Source organism: Spea bombifrons, chromosome 8 (assembly GCF_027358695.1).
Source record: "Spea bombifrons isolate aSpeBom1 chromosome 8, aSpeBom1.2.pri, whole genome shotgun sequence".
Lineage (NCBI taxonomy): Eukaryota > Metazoa > Chordata > Amphibia > Anura > Pelobatidae > Spea > Spea bombifrons.
In genome coordinates this window covers 26,415,480-26,442,456 of record NC_071094.1, presented here as the reverse complement: position 1 = coordinate 26,442,456, position 26,977 = coordinate 26,415,480, and the positions used below count along the sequence as shown (strand labels likewise).

Genomic DNA, 26,977 nt, shown 5'->3' with positions numbered 1-26,977 from the left:
GAGAACAAAGGTTGTGGGGGGGTCTGATGTGGAGAACAAAGGTGGGTTGGGGGGTCTGATGTGGAGAATGAAGGTGGGAGGGGGTCTGATGTGGAGAACGAAGGTGGGGGGGTCTGATGGTAGATTTGTGTGTGTATATACATATGATAAGGCATGTGTATGGGCACTTGGGCAGGCATATGTGTATAGGGCAGCTGTGTATATGTGCGTGTATGTGCATACGTCTGTATGGGCAGTGTATATGTGTATGTCTGTATGGGCAGTGTATATGTGTGTATCTGTATGGGCAGTGTATATGTGTACGTGTGTATAGGCAGTGTATATGTGTACGTCTGTATAGGCTGTGTATGTCTGTATGGGCAGTGTATATGTGTACGTCTGTATAGGCAGTGTAAATGTGTATGTCTGTATGGGCAGTGTATATGTGTGTGTATGGGCAGTGTATATGTGTACGTGTGTATAGGCAGTGTATATGTGTATGTCTGCATAGGCAGTGTATATGTGTACGTCTGTATGGGCAGTGTATATGTGTACGTGTGTATAGGCAGTGTATATGTGTATATGTGTATGGGCAGTGTACATGTGTATGTGTGTATAGGCAGTGTATATGTGTATGTCTGCATAGGCAGTGTATATGTGTACGTCTGTATGGGCAGTGTATATGTGTATGTGTGTATGGGCAGTGTATATGTGTGTATCTGTATGGGCAGTGTATATGTGTATGTGTGTATGGGCAGTGTATATGTGTACGTGTGTATGGGCATTGTATACGTATATGTGTGTATATAAGGAGTGTATTTGTCTTATAGTGTATATGTCTGTGTAAGTATGTGCAAGGGCAGTGTATATTTATGGGGAGGCATGTGTGTGTGAGCAGATTATGTATGTTTGGGCAGGCGTGTATAAGGGTAGTGCATAAGTGTGAGTACTGGCAAGTGTGTATGTGCAGGCAATTGCAGCGTATACGTGTGTTTTTGTGGGCAGGCATGCGTAAGAGCAGTGCATATGTGGGTATGAGCAGGCATGTCGTACTTAAAGGGAAGATTATGATTCCCTGTAACACATGTTTAACCCATTGTGTGTGTGTACGTAAGTGTGTGCATGCGTGTGTATGTTATTCAAGTGTTTAAGTGTGTGGATATGTTCCTGTGTGTATGACGTGTTAGGAGTCTTAGATGGTTCCTTCAATACATCATAGTAGTCTCTGTGGCCGTGTCCAGTGGGGTCCATCTGTGGTTGTAAGATTTGTCTTTTTGTGAGTTTCTGTGGGAATTTTCTCCCATTCATCTAGTAGAACGTTTTATGAGCTGAAGGCGATAAACCAAGACATTTTGGACAACACTATGCTTCTAACTTTGTGGGAACAGTTTTGGGGATCATGACTGTGCCCCAGTGTGCAAAACAGCTACTTTGCACCATAACCACTACAGTGCGTTGGTTGTAGGGTCTTACTCTGCCTGGAGTTAATAAAATATTTCTATAAGAGTATTTAAGTGTTGTCTGCTCCCAGACCACAAATGCGGAAAGGGTTAATTGCATCATTGCATTTCTGTAGGATCTTTTGTTAAAATTTTGGCAATTGTGCATTACTTAAAGTATTATTACCAGTTGTTCTAAGTGAAATAACTGAAATATAGGCCAAACTTTTGGTTAATTTTCTTTGACCTGTTTGTTTAATAAAGAGCTTGTCTGTGAAAACTGAACATGATACTTTTTTTGTGCGGAAATTGTACACACACACCACACATACATTTATATAAAATTTGCCATGAACAATTCCCAGTTTACTGAACAAGAATATACCCTACCAGTAAAAATGCTATCCCCCCCAGATTTTTAGGGGTTCCTACGCCCATGATTGCAGGTATAGATCAACAGAACACACAAACCCAGCAATGCAGGTATTGATGAACTTAATAAGACATACAAGCCCTGAATTTGCAGGTACACATAAATAATGTATGGAAACATAGCAAAGCAGATATGGACCAACAGAAAAAAACACAAAAACCCAGCTTTGCAGGTGTAGATCAATTGGAATTCAGCATTAAAGGTACAGACAAACCCCCTAAATTACAGGCATAGATCTCAGGTTGCACACCCCAAAGGCCAGCCCTGGTGTCCACATTGCCAACATAGAATCCGACCAGCACCCAAATTACACACACATATGACTTGCCATCTTTGTCCCCAAACAGCCCAGCATGAGTCAACTTTGTCCCCAAACAGCCCGCCCTGTGTCATCTTTGTTCCATAAACACGCTACCTGTGCCATCTTTGTCCCCAAGGCTTAAACACCCTGCTTTTGCCATCTTTGCCTTTGCACAAATCAATTACACTTTTACAGTCACCCAGTTTCACTAATTCACACTTTCATTTACACAATCATTTATTCTCTTTCAAACAAATTATTATACATATTCATTAATGCATTCTCACAAATTCATTAATTCTCACACAATTCACATACATTAATTCATACTCTCATTCATTCATACAATTCATCCACACATTAATTCATTCATTCTCCCATTTTTTTTTATTTCAATATAGTTTAATTTAATATATATTAGTACCTTCCTTTCTCACTATCTACCCTCTCTCCCCTTTTCTCACTATCTACTCCCTCTCCCGCCTTTTCTCACTACCTATACCCTCCCCCCCTTCTCGCTATCTACCCCCTCTCCCCCCTTCTCACCGAGTGTCACAACCACCCGCACAAAGGCACTCACCGCAGGAGTTATTCCGCCCAATCCCCTGATACCAAGAGAGGGGGCCCTTAGTAACACAGAACCAGGACTTAGAGGATCCCAACAGTAAGGAGGCCAAGTGCGGGCAGGTAGATCTAGGTACTGAGTAGATAAGGTGAAGGAATCTCCAGATGAACCCCACAGGTAGAATGGCGCCAAAGGGTTTTACACAGAACAGGTAGTAGTACAAGCCAGAGGGTCGAGACACGCAGCGGGTAGTCAGACAAGCCAAACTGGTACACAAATCACTGGGCAGAGGTACAGAATCAAAATCCAAAGAGTAGTCAGACAAGCAAAGGGTCAATAGTAACGAAGATCAGGAACACAGCAGCTAACGAAGTATAGGACCACAACAGGGTACAGGAGAAACAGTCAGAAACCCCGCCTCCATGGTGACATCACGACCGAGCCTCCAGCCGTCTATCACCGCCCTGATACCAGCCACGTGGCGTAGCCACGCCCCCAGAGTTCCTGCAGTCGACGCCAGGCGAGGAGGTAAGTGTATCGGCAGGGGAATCCCCAGACTCAACCCCTTGAGTCCCGCGCCAGCGGCAGAGTCTTTGCCTGCCGGCAACGGAGCTCCAGGAAGGAGTCTCGGGCATCCGACATCTGCGAGCGGCAGTCCGCCCGCCAACGCCGGATCCGTGAAACTGAGTAAGTGTGTGGTGTTAAGAGTGTGTAGGAGTGAGTTAGCATATTATTAGAGTGAGCGTGTGTTAATGTATGGTATCAGTGAGTTCTAACATAAGGTGTTAGTGTGAGCAGGTGTGTGTTAGTATATGGTGTAAGTATATGATGTGAGTATGTTTGTATGTTAATGTGTGTTAGTATGTGTGGTTGTAGAGTAAGTTTGCACATTAGTAGATTTTAGTCTGTGTGTAAGTGTGTGATACTTGCCAGGGGAAGGTCACCAAAAAAATCCTGAGCCCAGGCACCAGAAAAACCTAAGCTCACCCTTGCTTTTAAGAGAGTGTGCAGAATACTGTACATCATTTGTTTAATTTCTTCTAACTTTCCTTTTTGTAGTACTAGTCACTTTCATCCATAACTGAAGGACTGACATCTTAATTGCTAATAATGTATACAGACATATCCCGCATACCATTGATGTGAAAAAAGTAATGATTCACTTAAAGTACATTATCATTTTACATACATGCTCTAGACCCATTGGGTACGTTAATGTGGGGTATGTCTGTAGCCTAGCAGCTAAGTAAGTCTCTAAGGGATCTGATCTGGACATATATGCAGTAATGTGATCCACTGGTCTGGAAGTAGATGGATCTGAGAAAACAAATGAAATGTGTCTGTCCAAGATGTTGAAATTTTCTGGGAAACTCCTGAAAAGATCACAGCTTTGAAATAGTTCCCCTTATTGTACTAAACTCTTTTCTTGTCATTAAGTAAGGGTTTTATTGGAAACTAGCTGCTTTAACACTACAAATGGGCAGTTGGCCAATAGCTCTGAACACTGACCCATACTTCTGGTGGAACAGTTCCTGCAGTGGAAGTAAAATATGGAACGTGCGGTTGCATATATGTCATTTGGTGGTTGCTGGTCTTAAAATACCAGCACTGGGAAACACGTTGTAATTGTTTTAATTGAAGATTTATCCAATTACCCTTTTTCCACGCTTAGTTTGTTAATACTTTTTTTTTAACAATATTCTTGTACTGAAGTATTCAGAAGCATAAAATAATTTGATTTAGGAAGTTGGAGTTTGTAGAATGAAACATAATGAGTCCCAGCTGGCAATATCTAAGGTGAAGGCATCCCTTTAGTTCAGTCACAGCTAATATTAAATAGTTTTTCTGATTTAAATGCTATGCGCTGATAACACGAGGGCTTAGCAGACTTCAATTCTCTACAGGTAACCATGCCATTTATAACAACAGAGAATTCTCTCGCCACTGATGTTGTTGTTAATGATAATTCACTCACTAACTTCAAATGCAGTATTAGTCTGTAATGTATGTGTCGGCTTTGAAGAGTCTGTCGTTTCTGCAAGATGTACAGCAGGGTAAGGTTGTGATAGCAGTGAATAGTTCTCTTGTTCTGCAGGTGATCAGCTAGGCTTTCAAAGAAAACATGTATAGAGTATAAAAGATAAATTAAAAGTGCACCCCCTGTAATTGCTGCTTCTAATGCAGGTAAAATGCATTGTGTATAAATAATAAATATAATCAAAATGTGACACTTAAAATAGTGTGAATAAGAGATCTAATTACAATATAACACTTTCCTTTAAGTGTCAACACATACAAACAATACAAATAATTGTTAGAAAACACTTAAATAAAATAAAACTCTATTACACAGTGAGTAAAAACTCAGCAAAAATAAAATCAATATAGAAGAAAGAAAATATTATTATATACTGAATTCAGAATTGTAGAATTTTAAATATATGTACCAATATGTATGCAAAATAATGTAATTACACCTATAAGGTAAGGAAAAGAGATGCAAAATAGAGTAAAATCTTCAAGATTTTTAGTATATAAAATGGATAAATTAACTCTCAAGATAGCACTTAAGAAATAAAGTGCTTTATGCGGATTGCAAATATCACGAAGAGTCCCCTGATAGAAATACCACTTATCCATATCCAATGGTTGCCGTTATGGGGAAGAAAGATGCTGCTTCAAACGGTGAAAAATAAATGTATGCAAACCAAGAACATGTATAGCAACCACACTGCTATATTTTATTTTTGTTCTTCTTAATGTTTTTTTAGGTACAATTTTAATAGTTGAAGGGCCACATGTTAGGGATATATAACTTCTGAAAGGTGCAACATATTTTTCCTTTGCAATGGAATTACTAAAAATGGTAATTTTTTTAAAAAAAGGTTTGCATAGCTGAGCATGCATAATTAAGATATACAAACAATATCAGAACCCCTAGTGATAAATAATAAAAATGTCAATATTCCCCAATGCACAGCCGCTGCCCAAAAAAAACACTCTCCAATGCTGAAACAAAGCAGACATTACAGGAATAAAACACAAATAATAGAGCAGGGTGTCAAACATTTATGCCATGCATAATTAAGTGCACGCTTACAAACAAAAAAAAAAGGTTCCAGCATGGAACGTACCTTCTATTCCTGCATTCTAATCACGTTCCATAATGTGTATAAAAGAGCAAAATGCAGCAATGTTTTTCTGCTACCATGCAACTATTTTGTTGTAATTATTTTTTCTTAGGAAAACTGTTATGTTCGTGAAACCTCAGTTATAAGCAATTTACAGAGTCATTAGTATAGCCTGGAGTTTTTTTTTTGCTTGGCCTTAGATGCATGGCAAGCAGAGATTGTAAACAGGAACCCTTTGATTCCATGAGAAAATATTAAGTAACATGTAGTGTCGAAATAGTTAACAATTCTTTTCAGAAAGCATTTTTCTTGCTAATCTCAAAGATTAGTGTGCAGCTATGTTGGCTAAATCCATCTTTATCAGCTAAAGCCATCGTTTATAAAGCACCTCGGGAGCTCACTAAAAGCAATTCTTTTTAGGTCTTTTTTTGTTTTCTAAGTGATACATCTGTTTGCATATGGAATATGCAAAAGAGGATGCACCCGTTTAGCTAAATATTATCGGGGATATAGGATGCTCTATGCATTTCACCAAAATCATCTTTCCTGTATCAGTCATATTTTTATTCTGTGCTGTACTGGATAAAATTCAGATATTAACCCCTTTGCTACCATATAGGCATACCTGGTACACCCATAAAAGATGCTCTTATGAAAACAGAAAATACATTGACGCGCTCATGAGAACCCATTAGCGGCCAGTAGTCATGTGATCTCTGTGATTAACTGACTGTTAATGTGGGTGTTCTGCCTTTTACCTCCATCTTTGCGATATGGTAGATAGAGAAAGAGCATTGTGTCAGTTAGATTGTTAAAAATAATAAATACAAGCTACACCCTTTCATACCCTTTCATTCCCATTTGATTTCAACCCTTCCCATTGGCCCCCACCCAATTATAATTTAAACATTTTTTTTTTTAGTTTAGTTTCGTATTAGGTTAGTTCGTTGGGTGGTTTTATGGAATTGGGGATAGTAGAGAGTGTTTTGGGTTTTAGGGTGGATTATGTAGTGGGTTTATGTATGTCTAGAGGGAATTGGGTAGGTAGCATGGGTTAGGGAGTGCTAAATTTAAATGGAATGTTTCTACCGCGCAGATGTTAAACCTGCCATCCCTACTGACACCTATGAGATTGGGAAATTCTGGGCCTTGACCCAAATGATGGTTTTTAAAACACCTTGATTTTAATAATAATGCCCCCCCTGGAGGTGACCCACAATTTGACAGATTGCATAAGATAAGGCCTATTATAGATTTTTTTCTAATAAAGTCACTGAAATGTTTACCCTAAAGCAGAATGTCTCAATTGACACCTTCCTTGACCTTTTACAAGGGCAGACTGCATTTCAGGAGGTATATCCATTCAAAGCTCTTGAGGTATGGAATAAAGTAGTATTTACTGTGTCCTTCAGGATATATCAGGGGAACGACAGTCACATTGATCCCCCTAGATGCCCAGACTCAGTTGGCACAAGCAGGAAAATAGTGTGGGACCTCCTTTTGCCCTTTTTGTACAAAGATTACCACCTCTGAGTGGATAATTATTTTAGTAGCCCTGAATTATTTCATTTTTTATTTCTTTTTGACACCCGAGCCTTTAGCACGGTCAGAAAAAACAGTTCCGCAAGCAATTAGGTCACCCCAAACAGAAGCCCCACACAATGAAGAAATTCTGGTTCTTAGGTACAGTAACAAAAAAGTACATTATATCCACCATACACAATGAACAAGTGGTGCCTGTCAGTGTGAGAAGAGAAGGTGCTGCACACGTGCAAACATCTTTCAATTGAGGTATTCATGAAACTCCTGCATTGGAAAATATAAGTAAGGTAATAGACCTGAAAGATAGGACATTCACAAAACTGTTTCTAAATTCTGCAGAATTCCTTGGGAACTTTGCTATTTGCACAAAATGCTGAATATGTCCCTCTGGGTGCATTGCACATCCTGTATAGCTCTTCAAAATTCCAGCCCCTATAACTATGCAGACAAAAACATGTCTGCGATGTGTGGAGTCTGTTTCCACAGCAACAGGATTTAATCTTTTTTCAACAGTGAATGATTTTTAAAATATGGGAATCTATAGTTCAGACGGTGAGTGTCACTCAAACTGGCAGCATCATTTTGCACCTGTGCAGTATGCAATGAAATCAGGGCCGCATTCCAGAATCCCGCTGTCCGACCAAGTTCTACCTCTGTCCCAATAGAGTGGTATAGTCTTTAACAAAACATGCCCTGTTAGACAATACAATTTCTAAGACGTTTATGACAGATGCAGGATCAAGCAATCATCTGCATTTTATGCCATAAGCACCGTTGTGTACAGATAAACCTATAAAACTATGTTGATTATTTATGAAGCCTTTTGTAATGTTTTTCAAGCGGTCTTCCCACCTTAACAACCAAAAGTATGTAGGGCTGATTGCACCATTCCATTGGTTGTTATACAACTTTTGAAACATTGTGTAGAAATTCATTAGCATAGTAGTCTAAAGGGGGTGGGTGCATACAATGACATAATAAATATAATGGCATTCTTTTCTTCAACTATACCAGGGGTGTCCAACCTGCGGCCCTCCAGCTGCTGCAGGACTACATCTCCCATCCTCCTCAGCCAGCCCCTTAGCTGAAAGAGTCTTATGGGAGATGTAGTCCTGCAGCAGGTGGAGGGCTGCAGGTTGGATGCCCCTGAACTATAGGATCACTAGACACTCTATCAGAGCCATGAATGACTTGGAGTCATGAAAGAAGTTCTTCTTCCTTCAGAACAAAATTGTTTGTCTTCCTCAAGATCAGTGCCATGTGGGATAACTCGTAAAGTTTAATTTGATAAATTTGTATATTTTTCAACCATATAACTATGTATGTTGATATCACATTTATTGATAGTTTACTGTATTTCTTGGGCATTCTTTTCTCTGTGTTTCTTTTATGGCATTGCTGAAAATCAGAAAGTATTGGCACCTGCTGCCATGTCCCTGTCTCCTTTTTTGCAGCTCCACCTCTTCTCTCGCCTCCTTTTGTTCTTCAGTATTATTTCCTTTTTTACTTCTCCCCGATATCAGCTCCGTTAGCCAAGCCTCCTAGAGAGCTTCCTCAAAAGGCCTCCACACTTTTGCGTAAGTAGTCCAATAGGCCAGAATATTGCAGACGGACCACTCACCGCAAATCTTAATTTTTCTGGTGTCTTGGAATCCTCACACAAAATGGCGTGCCCCACAGGGACATCCTCTGCAGACAAATCGGGGGAGCGGGTGTGCGAAGAGCAAGCACTTTTGAGGAAGCACTCCAAGAGGCCTGGTTAACAGATCTGATAACGGGGAGAATCAGACAATGAAAGAAGACAGAAGAACAACAAGAGGCAAGAGAAGTGGTGGAACTGTGGAAAAGGAGACAGGGACAAGTACTCAAAACACAGCTCAGAGCACACATGTAAAAGTCTACGTTTGTGGTAAACAGGTGGCTCTTAGGGTAAGGTGGGCAGTTGGTCCTGCCCGCACCTGCCTTTAATCCTGCACTTCCACACCACCAGCCACAACACAAGAGACCTGATTTTGTCTCAGGAAACACCTCTCCAGGAAACACGGTCCTTATTTGAAACTCAATAATAGCTGTCTCTCTTTCCTTTGCTGATTTCCCTAAAATGATTGGTGGGTATCACAGTGTCATTATAACCCTAAAGTCACAAGAACAGTATAGATAAACAGCAAGAATTATGTTTATATATCAAATCATGTTAATAAGATCCATATTAATTATTCTAAATGCCTTACTCAACTAGCTATCACTATGTCATGTCACATGAAAAGACTTGATGAATCACTGACCCCTAGCCACACATATAAGTGAATCTTAAACAAAACTGTACTTATTTGCCATTTGAAATATTGGTAATCATACACCAGCCTTATGGGCCCCAAATATTGTTAAAGGGACCATACTGTGTTTTCAATGCTACAGATAACATATCTACTTATCTCTATCTGCTCTTACATATATCAATACCCACCTACTGCTTTCCAAATACCGTACTTATCTTCAAAGCCGGTGTGGGATATCTCAAGTACACAAGGTGAAAATTTGAAAACACAAACTAGAATTCAGCTTCTCAGGCTCTGTCTCCTTTCACGTTCAGAAAATCAATATACATGTAAGAGAAATACTGCAATCACCAGCTGATGAGTTAAGATGTTTATCAAGAAGACAGACTGTTTGCTTTTTATAATACATTGTTATGCATGAGTCTCTACAGAATGATGTTCTTATTCCATAATAAGGTTGCATCCAGAGTAATATAAACAAAGAGCAGACAGAAAAGTATATCTACAGGCAAGAAAATACAAAACATGAAGATGAGTGAGTGGGTGTACAAATCATGTAAACATAACACATTACTTGTGTTCCCTCCTGTTCTCCTTATTATGCTCTACATCTATGAATGAATAAAGAAGGGAGAAAACAACATAAATGCTCTATTATTATTCCGTCCTGATTTATTGATGTTACTGTTATATCAACATGTCAATCACAAATATTTCCAGTTAAGGTGGACTCCCAGTAATCTAGTGATCTTAGTTACTTGATCCCATCAATTGTATAAAAAAATTATGCATTTACCTTATTCCAAGTAACTGACTAAACAAAACACAAACAGGTTGATTCAACATCCAAATCATATTTTAAATGACACTAAATATCAGGTCAATCGTTTGTTTTCTAACTGTATTTTTCCGTTTTGTATATTTTTTCAGTGGAGCGTCAAAGAAGTTGTAGTGTAAATACATTATACAAGGAACAATTAAAATGTACTGTGCACTTATACATTTGCCTTTATAGATGTTTACTGCATCCTTCTACCAAAGGGTTAGGATTAGACTATCTGTTGAGTCTACTGTACTGTTGAGAGGTGCTTTGTATTGGGGAGCACGTGACAGCTCCAACACTGAGCTTAGGGGATAAATTCAGCAAAATATTTTCTAGACCTGAAAATTGTGTTCTTGAGCACACAAATACAGTGTTGCATCATAATTTCACTTGATTTTACTTACTAAACTGTGGCATGAGAAACCTCGGTTACCTTGGTTAATTATGTCATACCACCCGATTGTCAATGTCACAGCCAGTGTCCCACTTTTAGGGTGAGTGGGGATCAAGGGCCAGTTGGGGAGATTTTCTGGTCTCCCTTGACCAGCCGAGCAAGCTGGGACATTGCTTGAGGTCTGGTCAGTACTTTTACAGCTCAATGACAGGTTGCCACCACACGGCACATTTCTGCTGAGCCTTGCAAAATGCCTGGATGTGTATGATAGACAAGTGAGCACATCTGCCTCTTACCTTGCTTCCACAAAAAAGGTGTTATGATTTTAACACGTGAAAGTTGGGGGCATACTCAGAAATCCCCACTCTCCCTGAAGTTCTGGGAGTCTCCCTTTTTTTAATAGCGACTCCTTGACGCCCGCAAACTGCAATAGACATCCCGGAAATAGAGCAAGCGCGAGAGAGAGTTCATTATGACCATTAAACTCACTCTCAAAAATCTGTGCTCAAGTGTGCCTGTGCTCTGGTTCTCCTCTGTGACACTTTCTGATTGGTCTTTCTTTGTGATGGAATCTTAGACTGCTAAAAAGTATCCTTCAGTTTCATGCCTTAAATATGTATAGTAATATAAATATAGCAGAAACAACTCCACTTACAAGTCAACAATGCCAACTCCACAAAAAACACCTTTCGATGCCATTAAATAAATCACATAAACTGTCCATCAGATCCCTGCCTAAACATTGTCAGTAGCGTATTCTTACGAATATTCCATATATTCTGAAACATCCTAATCCTCTAATGTGTCATATATTCTCTATAAGTAAAGCTTTTTAGAGTTACTTAATGAAGATGAAGGGGTTAATTATTTTAACTAGTTGGAAAACAGCTATGCATTTTACAAGATAAAGAGATTTTCTGTCGCCTGAATTAATCTTTCATGCGTGCCATGCATAAATGTATAACAATTATGTCCCTTCTGTCTACTAAATAAATAATTAGCCACTGTTAGTGTTGTGAAATCCATAGCATGCATTCATTCCACACATAAAATGCTTCTGATTTCTGCTAACGTTCCAGATCAACCTGATCTTACACTGGAGATTTACACAGAAAAGTAAAAGATGGAAATGTCAGCTAAAAAGCCTTCCTAATTTAATGATAGACTCTTAATTATATATATATCACCTGTCGGATCTAAAATTAGGTAAATTGCACCTCAGATGAACTACAACAAAAACAAAGCCAAAGTTGAGAAGCCATGTGTGAAAAACTAAGTACACCTTATGATTCAATAGCATGTAGAATTACCCTTAGCGCCAATAACCTAATCGTTTTCTGTATGACGTATGGTGTATGTATAACACTGTGTAATATGTTATGTGTTCTAGTTCATCTGAGGTTTTACTTACCTAATTTTTAGACGGCTAAGGAAAACATGATTGTTATTATGTCCTGATATGTAAAACCATATAATTTCTTTTTCACATGACTGTATATATTTTACCTAGTGTGCTAGCAAATTCTAGAAATCCTATAGCTGGCCCTGTACATACAACATTAATTCATGAATACATTATTCTTAGTAGGGAAACTATAAGTTGGTTTACATATAACAATGTCATTATATAATTATGTTGAGTTGAATATATTATTCCACATACCATTGAAACCAACTATAATTAGCTTCTAGTGTTTGCATGAAATCAGGACAAGAGATTATTATTGCTTCTCACCTCTTTCTGATGATACTTTATTGCTACCTTCAGTTTTGCGAGGTCATGACACTTTTGAGGATCTAGCTCCTCACTCTGGTCATCCCTGTGGTTGAGAATAATCTCTAGTTCTCTAGAGCTTCTTGCTTGATCTAGTAGGTCCTTGGCAAACCTTTTGCATTGTTGAGAAAGTTCTTCGTACTCTGCCTTAAACTCATTCTCAACTTTGCTTAGTTCTTTCAGCTCCCACCCAAGACGGAAAGCTGTAAGGATGGGATCTTCGCTGGATAAGGCAATCAGAGAAGGGCTGGCCAAAGCCTTGTAGATGTTGAGCCTTGACCTTGAGTGTCTAAGACTATCAACTTCTGAGCTGGAGACACATTCTACACAGTTGCAACGTATCTGGTGTGGGCGAGGGATGGTCACCCTTCTTTGGACTAGAAGTTTTATAATTTCATAATTATTAGTGTGAGCCGCCAACATTATAGGTGTAATGTCTGGGGTGAACTCGGAAAACTGTGTATCCATCATTAACGCTGGCACCTAGGGAGAAAAATAAGAAGACTGTAAAACAAATGTGACAAGACTATAAAAAATACATGAAACTGTCTACATTTGAAATTATATGCAAACAAAGAAAATAAACTTTAATAGCACAATTTTAACTTGCCTAATTCCATGTTTTTTATGGCCTATTACTGTCCACCCTATTGGCCTGTAAAATACCAAATCACTGTTTACCATCATGGCCCTCAACAACCTGTTAAAATAGGCGCAAATTTGAATTTTGTCCAACCTGTGCAAGTCTGCCACTGTAAGCTCAACATGAATGCTATCGACCTTTCGCCACTCAGTAACACTATCCATATGTCAGTAGATGTCATTTTAGAAATTGACATCAATTTCAACACTCACACCCTCTCTCTTATATAATATAATTTCTCATAGGCAAGAAAACAGAATTCCAGAACACCCTAAGAAAAATTGCATACAGACCTTTGGCCTGTTTATATGAGATAACATTGTAAGACACCTGTAAAGAGCAAATTATTTAGTACTGAAGCTGATCTGAGCCTTAATCCATTTTCGATTAACTTCATATCCTGGCACAAACAAAACAACATTCTGTTCTGCTGTTCTCCACAAAGCACAATAACAGAGCTAATTAACAGCGAAGGTAGACTTAACAACTCTCATGATATACTCCTGCGTAATCCATTCAATCCTTTTGGACATCCTGCAAAATACACTCAGTAGTTTAGCCCTCAACGTCACTGTTGCAAATTGAACCTAATTATTTATAGAAAGACTTGTTGGGTTTTAGGCAGAAAATATGTAACCTGCCCTGTCAGGCTTTAATAAAGACAAAACAAACAACAGTGTCCACATCTACATATGTACATTTGTGAAAACTTCTTGGGGTAAGCTACCCTCTTCTTTGGGAGTGGTTTAGTTATGGGAGAGCCACGTTTGGTATATTGGCTTTGGATCTGAACGGTATCCACAATAGGATAAAGGTAAGAGATGAGGAGAAAAGGGTAGATGAAACAGTGGAACCCTTTCTCACTACCAAATAGATGGTGTGTTTGTATTTTAAAAGTGTGTGTATGTTATGGCAAGTGTGTCTAAGGGCAAGTAAGCATTTGGCTGCAAGGGCCACCGTGAGCCAGTATCTTTGTGGGTAAGAGCAAGAGTAATTATGTATGTATGTGTGTATGGGCAGGCATTTGTAAGGGCAGTGAATGTGTATATGTGTGTATATTGACAGTTTATCTATACCTTTACTGTTTCAGGCCTACAAGGATTAGAATGGTTCACTCTAGCACATATTTAACTATTTAGTATTGCTTTTAATAAAAAAAAATGATAGTGTCGCAACTGTGAAAAAGTCCACCATGAACCATGCCCAGGCCTATCCCTGGTTAAAATAAGTGTGTGTCAGTGCATCGTGCTTCAATTAATGTATGTGCGTTAGTGTGCAATGCTAAAGTGTGTGGGGTGTTTGAATGAGCATGTGTAAAGGTGGCAGTGTACAGTGTTAAACTGGTTTTAGAGTGTGTGTTTGCATATAGTGTTAGATTGTAGTCAGAGAGGTGGTATGCAGAGTGACATGCAGAGCACTGATGAACAGTGAATAAGCTGTACAAGGCAGAGGGAAAAGCAATGATAGCATAGGAACCAGGGAAGACGGATCCTCCCCCAGGAAATCATTCGGGGAGGGATGGATAATGGAGGAATCCCCCTCAGATGAAATTGCAGGGCTGAAGGAAGGTAGAGGCGAGAGAGGTACTCGCCTAGGGAGCAGCTGCAAGGGGGCACACAGCCGCCCGACCAGCAGCTGTAGCCTGCAGGACTGGTTGGGAAGATCACAATGCCCCTCTAACCTCTGCATCAATAGCCAGTGCATAGTGATTAGGGAGCACTAAAGCAGAGGTCTGGAATGACAGACCTCGTGCGCCCATGACAGGATGGAGGATGGAGTATGAGAAAGGTAAGAGATTGGGAAAAAGGGGTGTAAGGGCAGTGTATGCGTATATATGTGTGTAGGAGCAGTGTATGTATTTGTGTGTTTGTAAGCTGATGTATGTATGTGTGTGTGTAAAGGCAGGGGTGTGTAAGGGCAGTTTATGTGTAAATGTGTGTTTATGGGCAGGTGTTTGTAAAGGTAATGTGTATGGGCAGTCGTGTGTAAGGGCAGAATTTGTTTATATGTGTGTTTATGGGCAGGTGTGTGTAAAGGCAGCATGTAAGTGCAGTGTATGTGTGTTTATGGACAGGTGTGTGTAAAGGCAGCTTGTTAGGGCAGTGTATGTGTAAGACTCAGGGGCAGGACTGAGGAGAATGTTATCCCCCAAGATTTCCTACGCCCATGCCTGGGTGTGTTCACAATGTATACCTGAATCAGCTGCCCCTGCAAAAGAATATGCCTGCGGCTTAGTGTAAAGTTACATGCATTTGCAAACTTCTGTATTAGTGAATATACACAATTGTTTGTATGCAAGGATATATAATTTTTAGTCCATTCCAGTCAGTCATGTCAACCCTTAACTCAACAACTTCTTAGTAAATAAACTCCTTAATCCTTAGTGTGTGGAGATAAATAATTCCAGGGCTAACAAATTGTGGTCCTGCCTAAGCATGATGCATGATGATTACATCAGACTCAATCCATCAAAGGGTACATAGTATATATAGTATAAAATAGAATCAGTTTCAACACTGGTACATTTGGGCATGAAAGCAGTCAACTCCAAGAAAATCCATCCATTTGTATCTTGTAATTTCAAATTTTTTTCATGAAGTCAACATGTGGCTTTTTTTCTTTCTGCTATAAAACAATGCTGAAAAGTCTTATTTTATACTGCAGTTTGGCTGTGGTTGGCTGCTTTCCTGCAGATCAACACCAGGGAGCCCAATTTATTTTTATTCTGCAGCTTCCTTTGCTTTGTTATTGGACAGATTTTAATTGAAAGTCACTGCACATGGGTTACCTAACAACAGCTACATATTGCAGGTAATCTCTAAAGGCAGCATGAATAGTTAACATTATGTTAAGAGAATCTCTTATTTCTAGGAGGCATACAGTTATGGCCACCCTTAAATATTTTGTACATAATGAAGAATATTTTAAGAAATAATTGGAAACGTACCAACTTTGTATTATTAGAAAGGTATTCAACACCAAATGACATGTGATTTCACAGAAACATAATATATGACCTAGACAGCATTTTTGCTTGCACAACCCTTGGTGACAAGGACAGCCCCCAAACATTTCTTGCAGCCATCTATAAGCTTCTTGCACCGGTCTGTTGGCAGTTAATCCTGACTATTCCATTTGGAGGACCCATGATCTTTAACGCCTACCTAGTTTTCCAACACTGGGTTAAACATTATACAGTCAAATGCCTTGGTAATCATCTGAGTTCACCATTTCTTTAATACATTCAAGGCCTCTGTACCAGTGGCAGCAAAGCAGCCCCACAACATTATGGTCCACCACCATATTGTAGGCAGTGTTCTTTTACTTTTAAGCATCATTTTGTCTTTTACAAACATATCATTGCCGTGCTAAACAGCCCCACTTTAGTTTCATCTATCTATAGAACATTTTCCCAGAATGATTGTGGTTTCACTAGTAGGTATTGGGAAAAAAAATAGTTGTGACTTTTTTATGTTTTGGCTTTCAGCAGTAGGCTCCTCCTTAGCCTTCACCGGGAACACTTCTTGGTTTAACGTGCGCTTTATGGTATAGGTTAACATCTCAGATTTCTCCAGGTCAGCCTAAGCTGTGTGGATGTCGTATGTGGTGTTTTTCCACAGTTACCACCCTCGCCCTCTGTAGTGGACATGGATTGAGTCATCCATTATTAGTGATTTACGTTACAGACTCAATATCTGTATTTCCCTTTGGGTAAACCACTACCCTAACTAGTGCATACATTACCAATTATTTCTATTGTTTAAGAAGTGCATTACCTCTACCACCAGATAGCACTAGAGAGTGAGTGTTGATGTGTACATCTGTTGTTTATCTGAGACCATGGATGGTGGCTGCCTACATGAAAAGTCATGTGGGCTATACCAGGAACAAAGGGATACCAGTGTGGGCATCCTGACTGGTCTGCAGCTATGTAGCCCCATAGGCAACAAACTGCGGTGCACTGTGTGTTCTGACACCTTTCTATCAGAACCAGAATTAACTTTTTTCTGTAATTTGAGCTACAGTAGCTCGTCTGCTGGATTTGACCTCACTGACCAGCCTTCACCCCTACGTGCATTAATGAGCCTTGGTCGCCCCTGACCCTGTTGCGGGTTCACCCCCTTTTCCTTCCTTGGACCACTTTTGATAGGTACTGACCACTGCAGACCGGGAACACCCCACAAGAGCTGCAGTTTTTGGAGATGCTCTGCTCCAATCGTCTCGCAGTTACAATCCGGCCCTTGTCAAAGTCACTCAGATCCTTATGCTCCCCCATTTTCCTGCTTCTAACACATCAACTTTGCGGACAAAATGTTCTTGCTGCCTAATATATCCTATCCACTGACAGGTGCCATAATAACAAGATTATCAGTGTTAATCGCTTCACCTGTCAGTGGTCATGATGTTATGGCTGATATATGGCTGTAAATATACATGAGATTATACATGATGTACCTAATATTCAAGGGTGCCAATAATGTTGACCATAACTGTACTGTATATTCAGGCATTTTCTGGCCCTACTTTGCAGCAAGAAAAAAATGAGCAGACTACATAGGCCGAAAGGTTCTGCCATCTGCCATCAAATTACATGTTTCTATTACTCTATTTACTATTTTTCGTTTTTTTAAATCAGCTTGCTAGCAATTACATTTGATAAAAATTCTTCCTATATTTGGCTACAGGAAATCCTACTATAAATCTTGCCAGTTACACCCCATGCAGATGTTAATGGACTGTTCAGTCTATGCAGGAACAGAGAGAATTTGGATGTGATAAGGGTGGGTAACCTGGTCAAAGCAAAGTTTGCACTAAGCCAAAACTGATCCAAACTATGGTCCAGCTCAACTCCTCTCTGTAAATGAGCTTTGCTGTGACCTTCACAAGGTTTCCTGCAGAGGCACTGAGAGCTCAGTGAATTGTCTCCATCAACAGATTTATCAGCAAATAGAGTATTGGTGAATAGAAAAGAGTATTGTTAAATATCACACATGTATGTTTTATGGATAAATAGGGGTTTTAAATGTGGTATTCTATATAATTAATACCTTGCAAAACTGATACATGGTGGCTATGCATCCACCTCCTATGGGTGAGCCTGGGATCATAAAAGTTCAACATTTGCTCTCATGTGAATTCTCATGTGTACTTAGTCCAAGCCACATGCTTGAACCAATTATAATGCCTTTTAGGGGAAGGTCTGCAGGAGGACATCTCTCCACTAGCCTGCACTTGTCCTCAGTGTACATAAGACACTGCATATACAAAGTTATATGATACAGCACATTCGGAACAGCCACACAATGCTGACAAGCAGCTTAGGCTAAGGATACCATAGCTAGAAAGGATTTAGAAAGAAAACTGCTCTGGGTCAGACCCAGGGCAGTGTCCCAGTCATCCCCTCCCAGACATGCCTTTTCTTCTTACTGTGTCCCCTCTATGTACAGACCACAGGACATCATATTATATCTCACCTCTCCGCCTTAAAGGATAATATACCATGCAAATCTGTGCCGGTCATTGTACACCCATGGTGTAAACTGGCCAAGTACAAGGGTCATATGTCCACTGACTGACACCAAATGGAGTGATCTCCCCTTGAAAAAACATGCAGTATATTAAGAGGCTTGCTTGCTAAAGTGATTAAGGCATTCCTTTGCTCTGGAGCATATTCAACTGTGCTGATGGCAGCAGGTGCCCCAAGTAACAGTAGATAGATTTTAGTGAGATGACCTGGTTTAGAAATGTGATTATTAATGCAAACAAGATTACTAAAACTCTAGAAATATAATTCAAGCCTTGAGAAAGTACTTAATGATGTCTTGTTGCCTTAATGAATAAAAGTCACAATATTTCAAATGATTTAATATGCATCATTAGAGATGGTGAAACTCTTATAAATCATAGGTTTAACAGGAATCAATACAAGATCTACTGCGCTTGCTTTGAATATATCACTTCCACAGGGAGATACAGTCCTGTGCAAAAGTTTTAGGCAGGTGTGAAAAAAATGCAGTCAAGTAAAAATGCTTTTAAAAAAAGACATGTTCATTTTAGTTAAAATCTAAATCAAATCAATATTTGATGTGACCACCCTTTGCCTTTGAAACACCATCAGTTCTTCTAGGTGCACTTACACAAAGTTTTTTTAAGGAATTCAGCAGGTAGCTTGAGCCAAACATCTTGGAGAACTAACCACAGTTCTCCTGTGAATTTAGGCAGCCTCAGTTGCTTCTCTCTGTTCATGTAATCCCAGACAGACTCGATGGTGTGGAGATTGTGGTGCCTAAAACTTTTGCACAGTACTGTATCTATCTGTAACTGTAACATCTAAGACCCTGTGGGAATATAACTCCTACAGCGCTCTGCCAGTCCAACAAGAATCTAGATTACTGAGTTACATTGCCTGGATTTTGTCTAGGACATATATTCCTCACCTAAAATAACATCACAATGAGTACTAAAATATTTTGAATGGGAGACCATACTATTCTGTTTGTACATTTTATAAAGCTCTTTTTCTGTGATTATACCTACCTTGTTATTCTACTGAACCTATATCAACCACTTAAAATGAGACCCTAAAATGTTACATAAGAGTTTCACTGCAAATACAACATTCTACCTTATCCCTGCGAAGAAAATCCTGTACATGATGCCCATGCCACAAACAAGAATTACTTCATTTACGTACATAGCTCAACGGGTAAATTATTTATGTAATTACAGAGGCACTGTGTTCTCAGAAGCCATCTAATTCCAAATAAATGCAGCCCCTTGAGTGCATAAGAGTTTATTTTTCACGATAAGTGATGTTTGTATTCTATTATATGGTGATGACTGATTCATTTTTTTTATTCCGCCAGCTCTTGAAATGTAATTTATAAACACAGTTGGGAATATTCACAAAGGAATATTTTCATTGCGTATCTATCCCACGGCTCTAATGATGTCAAAATTTAACCCCCTTGCTACTTTACGGGCTAGCAATGTTTTGCTAGTGTGTTTCTTCCTTAATACTGAGTCTACATAAAGGTTAATTTAACGCTGGAGAAAGCAGTCCAAAGCTGAAAGCCCCCTGTCTGACCCCAGGTTTATTACCAAAATGTATGGAGTAGAAAGTAAAACTTAGGGGTCTATTCAACAAAGAGGGAGTTTGCACTTGAACATTTCAGTTCCCAATATCACTATTGGAGGATTACAGGAGAGTAGTTGCTGGTATCACCATCCATTGTGAATGACCTGTGAGCTCTTCCTGCAAGAAAAGCCATGTTGGCCTTGAAAAATGCATAGTTAATGTGAAGAGATGTTTTTAATGTCATGACTGACTTAATCATAGATAATAATGGATATTCCTTCTTGCACGAGAATCTTACTAAGGTTATAAACAAGTCAGAGCTCATCTACAAACTCCTTGTATTATTGAGTATGCCTCCAAGGTTCTATGGCTATCGATCCATGGTATTAAATCACTGCTCTCATCAGACTGAAACTCTGAACTCTGGGGCACGTATCACACTAAAACACCCTGGATGTTATAATGTTATTGGGAAGCTGGGAGTTCTTCAGTGTCACAATAGCAAGAACAATTATATAAAACACATGGTTGTTTCTTTAGATTTATGATTCCTATACTATGTATGCAGAATGCTACATTTTAGTAATCCGTACAGAATGGAGCACTTTAAGAAATCCATGATGATGCTAATCTGGTTTGCTGCTTTAGGAAAATAGAAATGACAAAATAATAAAAAGAAGATTGAAAGTGTATTTCTAAAGAGCTTAGCATATTTACTTGCTGTAATTCTCACTTGAATACTGAGGCTTTAAAACTCAATGCAAACATTAAATAGTGAGTTTTACAGTTTATGCCATTTTTCAAGTCTTGGCTGCAGGAATTAGGCCCTGAATGAAAACCTTACCAGTAAAAATGTACCTCATTTGTGATTCATTTTTCTCCTTCTCCTTGTCATCTATATAGCACAATATAGACATCTATATATAGCACAATATAGCTCCTTGACATCTATATAGCACAATTCTGTTTATAATAAAAAGACATATGTTATAACCATATCTGAGAAAAGTCTCGATTTTCCACAAAGCCTCTCGGGCCCAATACCAGTTTCCCCTGACACGTAAGTAGTACTAGGGTGGAAGAAGCTGTCTGAATGTCTTTCTACAGTTCTGGGCCGTTTCCTGCCCATCTAAACCTAGAGATCCTTCTGTCTTATAACTTGTGGTAGGGAACAAAACGGTAGGAAAATAATATAGTGGATGAGGATTATAAATACTGTAACCGGACTGGTCGTAATGAATAGTGCCAAAACCAATGTACCAGGTAGGCCTAGAACAGGACTCCCTGTGTAAAAAGAGATGAAAGACAGAAAAGAGAAGAGAAAAAAGGGGAATGAGGGAATGAAACAAAGAAGAAGGGCACTGGTTATAAGACCAAACCTCCTTTAACAACTCCAGGCCAATAGCCTATTGACCTTAGCATTTATTACATAACAACAATGAAGGTAGAATTATGGAATTTGTGTCTGTGCAGTAGCCAGGCAAAGGTTTCTACACCCCGCCCTACAGAGTTTTTGCTCATATAAAGATGATATCATTTACTTTAATGCAAGACCTTGATGTCTGAAAAATGCTAGTTTGTAATAACACCTAATTTAGAAATCTAAAGCTGGCTACATCCAGCCCTGTGTGTGGTAAATAAAGCAGTCCTCATTTTGGTTATACCCTACACTGAGTCTCGGCTAGTGTCTGGGAAACCGGGGAAAGAGTGTGTTGTCCCAGGCTAAGGGAGCACAAGACAGCGGAGGTAGTCGGTTGGACTATCCAGCTCTGTAACAATCGGCTTAAAATCTATGACCTGTAACTGTGTTGTATCAGCAGACTTGAAAAGCATATGTACCAATCGCTTCCTTGTATATTAAATAGAACTGAAGCGTCCTGATCACAATGTAGTCAATTTGGACACGTTAAATGTTGCTTTCCTGTGATTGCTGGAATTGTATGAGTTTTGCAATGGTGCAAAACCAGAAACACATATACCATATTTGCTTGATCTTATATTCAAGGTCATCTTCTAATCAGACCTCAAATAGACCGCCGGCATCACATGACCTTCCGGTGCGCATTCATAGAAGCCCCGGCAGAAGTGCCGGCAGCAGCAGCGGAGGATGTCTGCGTGCATTGTGCAGACCTCCACCTGCTGGCCCACTACACACCAAGGAATCTGAAGCACAGGGGACACGTCTAGGGGAGCACTGGTAAGTCGGGGGAGGGTAAGAGTGGCATATGGGGGGGTATAAGGGCTTTATGGAGGCAGAGTGACATATAGGGGTTAAAAGGAATATGAGGGAGGCAGAGTGGCATATATGGGGTTAAGAGGAATATCAGGGAGGCAGAGTGGCGTATAGGGGTGTAGCGCTCTACGCGATTCGCGTAAAGCTCTACACGCTGCCTGGACTAAGCACCAGGGACTCAGAAGCACTGGTAAGTTTGGAGGAGGGAGGGGGAGGGAGTGTTTAATGGGGGGCATAAGGCATTTCTGGAGGCAGAGTGCTCTGTGAAATGCCATTTAAACCCCCTAAATGCCACTCTGCCTCCAGAAATGCCTTTTAACCCTCTATATGCCACTCTGCCTCCTGAAATGCCTTATACCTCCCCTATATGCCACTCTGCCCCATAATATTCCTTTAACCCCCTAAATGCCAGAGTGGCATATAGGGGTATAAGGCAGTTCTGGAGGCAGAGTGGCACAAAGGGCATATCATGAGGCACAGTGGCATATAGAGGGTTAAAAGGCATATCATGGGGCAGAGTGGCATTTAGAGGGTTAAAAGGCATATCATGGGGCACAGTGGCATATATATATAGGGTATAAGGCATTTCTGGGGCAGAGTGGCAAGCCTGGGGGCAGATGTGCATATTAACAAACAATTGTTCACATAGTTTACATGAATTAACATTTGTTGGTAAAACTTTTTTTCCCTACAGGGTCATCTTATATTCAGGCTTTTTCTTTTTTTCATAAATTAATATTCAAATTTTGGGGGGTCATCATAATCAGGGTCATCTTATAATCGAGCAAATACGGTATATATTACAGTAGTGTTGCCTTCTTTTGTTTAACAGTGGCAGTTTACTGCGGCAACCATTGGTTGGTTACAATTATGCCTTTGGACTATTAAATGATACATGTATTACTATATGGATTATAAATGTAATTATACAGACGGTTGGCAAGTTTGTATGTGTGACAGCATATTCACTACAAATTGCATAATTTTACATACCAGATGTTCAACATAATAATGATCAGTGAGAAGTATGTGATAATCACACTAACTTTATGTTAAGATTAACAACGAATTAACCCCCATAAAATCTATTACAAAAATATTCATGATAAGAGGGGTACCTAGGGAACGTATTTTAGTGAGACTTTGGAAATGTACTGTTTTTATGACTGCTGGAAAACTGGTAGAGGATTAGCCAAGGAAATTATTTCAGAAAATGATACTGTAGTTGCAAATTTCTCGAGGATGCAACAGAGTTGTAAGTAGTGGTTAGAGAAAACCAATTATAATGTATGTATGTATGTATGTGATTCATAGCGATGTGTTTGCTATGTGTCTTTAGTATGTATGGTGGGTTATCAAATGATTTTGGTGTATACATAATGTTATCTTAAACACAATTCTGCAAACTCATCAAATCACGTGTTCACTTGATTAGTGTCTAATTCAAATAAGCAGCATCAGAAGGATTGCTTAATAGGACACGCTGGCTGTAATCATCCTATTGGGCCAGAATTCAAAGTGTAAATTACTATAATGCAGGACTGCCACATTTCCAACACTTACAGTATGATGTCAGCCCTAATTGTGCCATGTTTTCTGTTTAATAAATAAATATATGTGACCATTTCCATAGAACAATGAAGCACAAGTGGCAATTTCAAAATCCTTTAAAGTTGGTTGTGACAACTTTTGCTTTTTATTAAATGAAGTTGATTAATATATCAATATCTCTGCCTACCTCTGATGGGGGCATCAAAAAGACACTTGTTACCAAGCAGAGGTTTTTAGAGACTGCTTTTCACCTTGATAATACTTTTCCATATTGACATTACTCAGCCAAATATGTCAAGACGTTAACATTTTCTCAATGGCAAAATATGTTAACAAATCTGAGAATCAGTTCATCCAGTGCTTTGTCTCAATATACTATAACATACTGGTTTTGGTTACAAAATTCGGTTGAAGCTGGTGACTTTTATTGGGCCAATATAAACAAAGGCGCAAAATTACTTAGAATTTTAGATGGAATCCATCCAAAGAAGAAACTTCTGAGATCAGGACAGCTTATGTAACACTATATTTATTAGGCCAATAAACGGTATCAATTTCCACTAAAGACAACGTTCTCTTTGGCTAACATGGCTATATATTTTATAAACACATTGTTACAGTTACAGGAACATCAAAGGGTGAATAGAAGACACATCACAAGCAATCATTTTTTCTTGCAATAACCAACTTATTTATATCATAAAGGGAAGATATAATTTATTGCATTAGCCCCTAATTTATCCCAATGGAAGGGATCTCCTAGGATTTCCGGGCTATGAAATCTGAGTACATTCATTAAAGTGATTTTAATGTAATCTCCTGAAATTAATTAGCATAGTGTTACACTCTGGCATAAGAAATATGTAAATACAGCTGATAAAATGACCTCATCAGAGAACTTTCTGAGTTATTCATAAATTTTAACTCAATAAATGCTTAAATAGTTTAGGACTAAATAAATGATAAGTGATAATTCACGGGTGCAACATATCTCGTCAGAGAAAAGATAAGAAAAAGACACCAAAGAATTATAGCAGATGAATGTACATACACTCAAGATGCATGGAGTAGAAAGGAGAGATGAATATAGTAAGAGAAGCTTTTAAAACATCAATAACTGTAATATAAATGTTTCAAAGTTGCATGCATTTTCATTTCAGTGAATAGACCTCCTTTACTTCTCCCAATTTTTAGCATCTCAATAAATGCTTCCCTTATGCTGGCAGCCTATTGCCACTATGCCAAAATGATAAAACTACAGTATTGCCTTTCACTCTTTGGTGATGAGACTTAATTCTGATAGTTGGAGAGGAACATAATTAAAAGATTTTGTCAAGATATTCCCTAAAAGCAGGTTTAGTGGAATGGGAGTTAATTACTGGACTAAAGTTTATTAACAAAAATAAATGTTCTTGATAAGTATTCTCAGTTTTCCAATGAATTTTTCCTTACAGTAAGTAATAAACGTAATAAGGATAGATTTTCATCTGTGAAGCAGAGAAAATGCAATATATTAAAGACAAAATCACTAATCTTTTGCACCGCTCTGAACCTCTAAAGCCATCCACAGATTCTCTGTTCTATCCATGCCCGTTTTCCATGAAGGCATAAATGTACAAGTACCAGATGAGCCGTTCTATCACTGGACTCGCCTTGGGCTAAAAATACACAGGAGATAAGACAAAGTTCCCTCCCAAGACTTTTCCTTTTAACACTTGTGTCTTGTGTATACGCAGAATTCTGTTTCCCCTAGTTCTTAAACTGTAGTTATAACGAAGAGGGACAATACTAACTTAATATGCCAACACAGTTTTTGTGGCAGTGGATTCTACGACTTAACATTCCTCATTGGTTTAAAAATATACTTTCTGAACTGAGTATGAGTGAATTTTTGTATACATAATGATCATAATGAGCATGCACCCAAGTATCAATTACTCTTTAGGTAATATATTCTCACAAACCTGTTTCTCTCCCCTTGGCTTCCTGTAACTCAGAAGCAGCTCCACAGCTCCAACCACCTCTTTTCTTATTGCATACAAGAGAGCATCCCCCACATATACACTGTGGCTTAGCAGCAGCTCCATGATCTCCAGGTTCTCGTTCTCTATGGCTATGAGTAGGGCGCTGCGGCCAAGTGGATCCATGCAGTTGATATTGATGTTGTAGTAGATTTCGGCCTCCTCCAGTGCATGCTTCACACTGGCATAGTCTCCCTTCTCTACAGCAATGAGGTAAGCCTTTTCCTCCAATGAGAGTTCTGCCTCGGCCCGCACAATCTGCAGCGGGATCCGATCTCTGTAGGGTGAGTAGTTCACCCTCTTGTAGTACAGCTGGGCCATTGTTCATAGTGACATTTCAACCTGTAAATGTGCAAGCAAAACAAAAATTAGCAAGGTTTTTAGGAATAAATAGTAAAGGTTTAATAAAGACTATTTGACAAGATGTGACCCAAAGCAGTCGGTTACTGTGCCTATAGGATCTCTACGGGACATTTCTTCTAAGCTTTATAATAAAAATAAACCATGTGGCACAAGTATTGTACAAAGGTCCAACGACCACACATCCAAAAAGGCCCTCAGACCCATTCCCATAATAGTACTACTACTGCTAATAATAATAACAATAATTACTATAATATTATTTATCATAAAATACATTTAAATTATTATTATCAATGATGAATCATTCTAGTTTTCAATGTATTCATAAATACTTGAATTTTGCCTACACATGTAATATGTTATAACATTTTCGTATTTTTATGCATAAACCTTCCTTTACTATTAATAGCTGGTCGCTGAGGGAGCAT

The 26,977-nt window shown here is 39.0% G+C and overlaps 1 protein-coding gene across 1 annotated transcript in view; it reads right to left on the bottom strand.

The window, feature by feature from the left end:
• Positions 1-26,977, bottom strand: part of TRPC5 (transient receptor potential cation channel subfamily C member 5) — a 95,787-nt gene that overhangs the window by 34,642 nt on the left and 34,168 nt on the right. The window contains exons 3-4 of the mRNA XM_053472779.1: positions 26,130-26,528; positions 12,622-13,143 (exon numbers count right to left, since the gene is read on the bottom strand). Coding sequence (XP_053328754.1) covers positions 12,622-13,143; positions 26,130-26,507 — 900 coding nt within the window. The 5' untranslated portion in view covers positions 26,508-26,528. The remainder of the gene's footprint in view (positions 1-12,621; positions 13,144-26,129; positions 26,529-26,977) is intronic.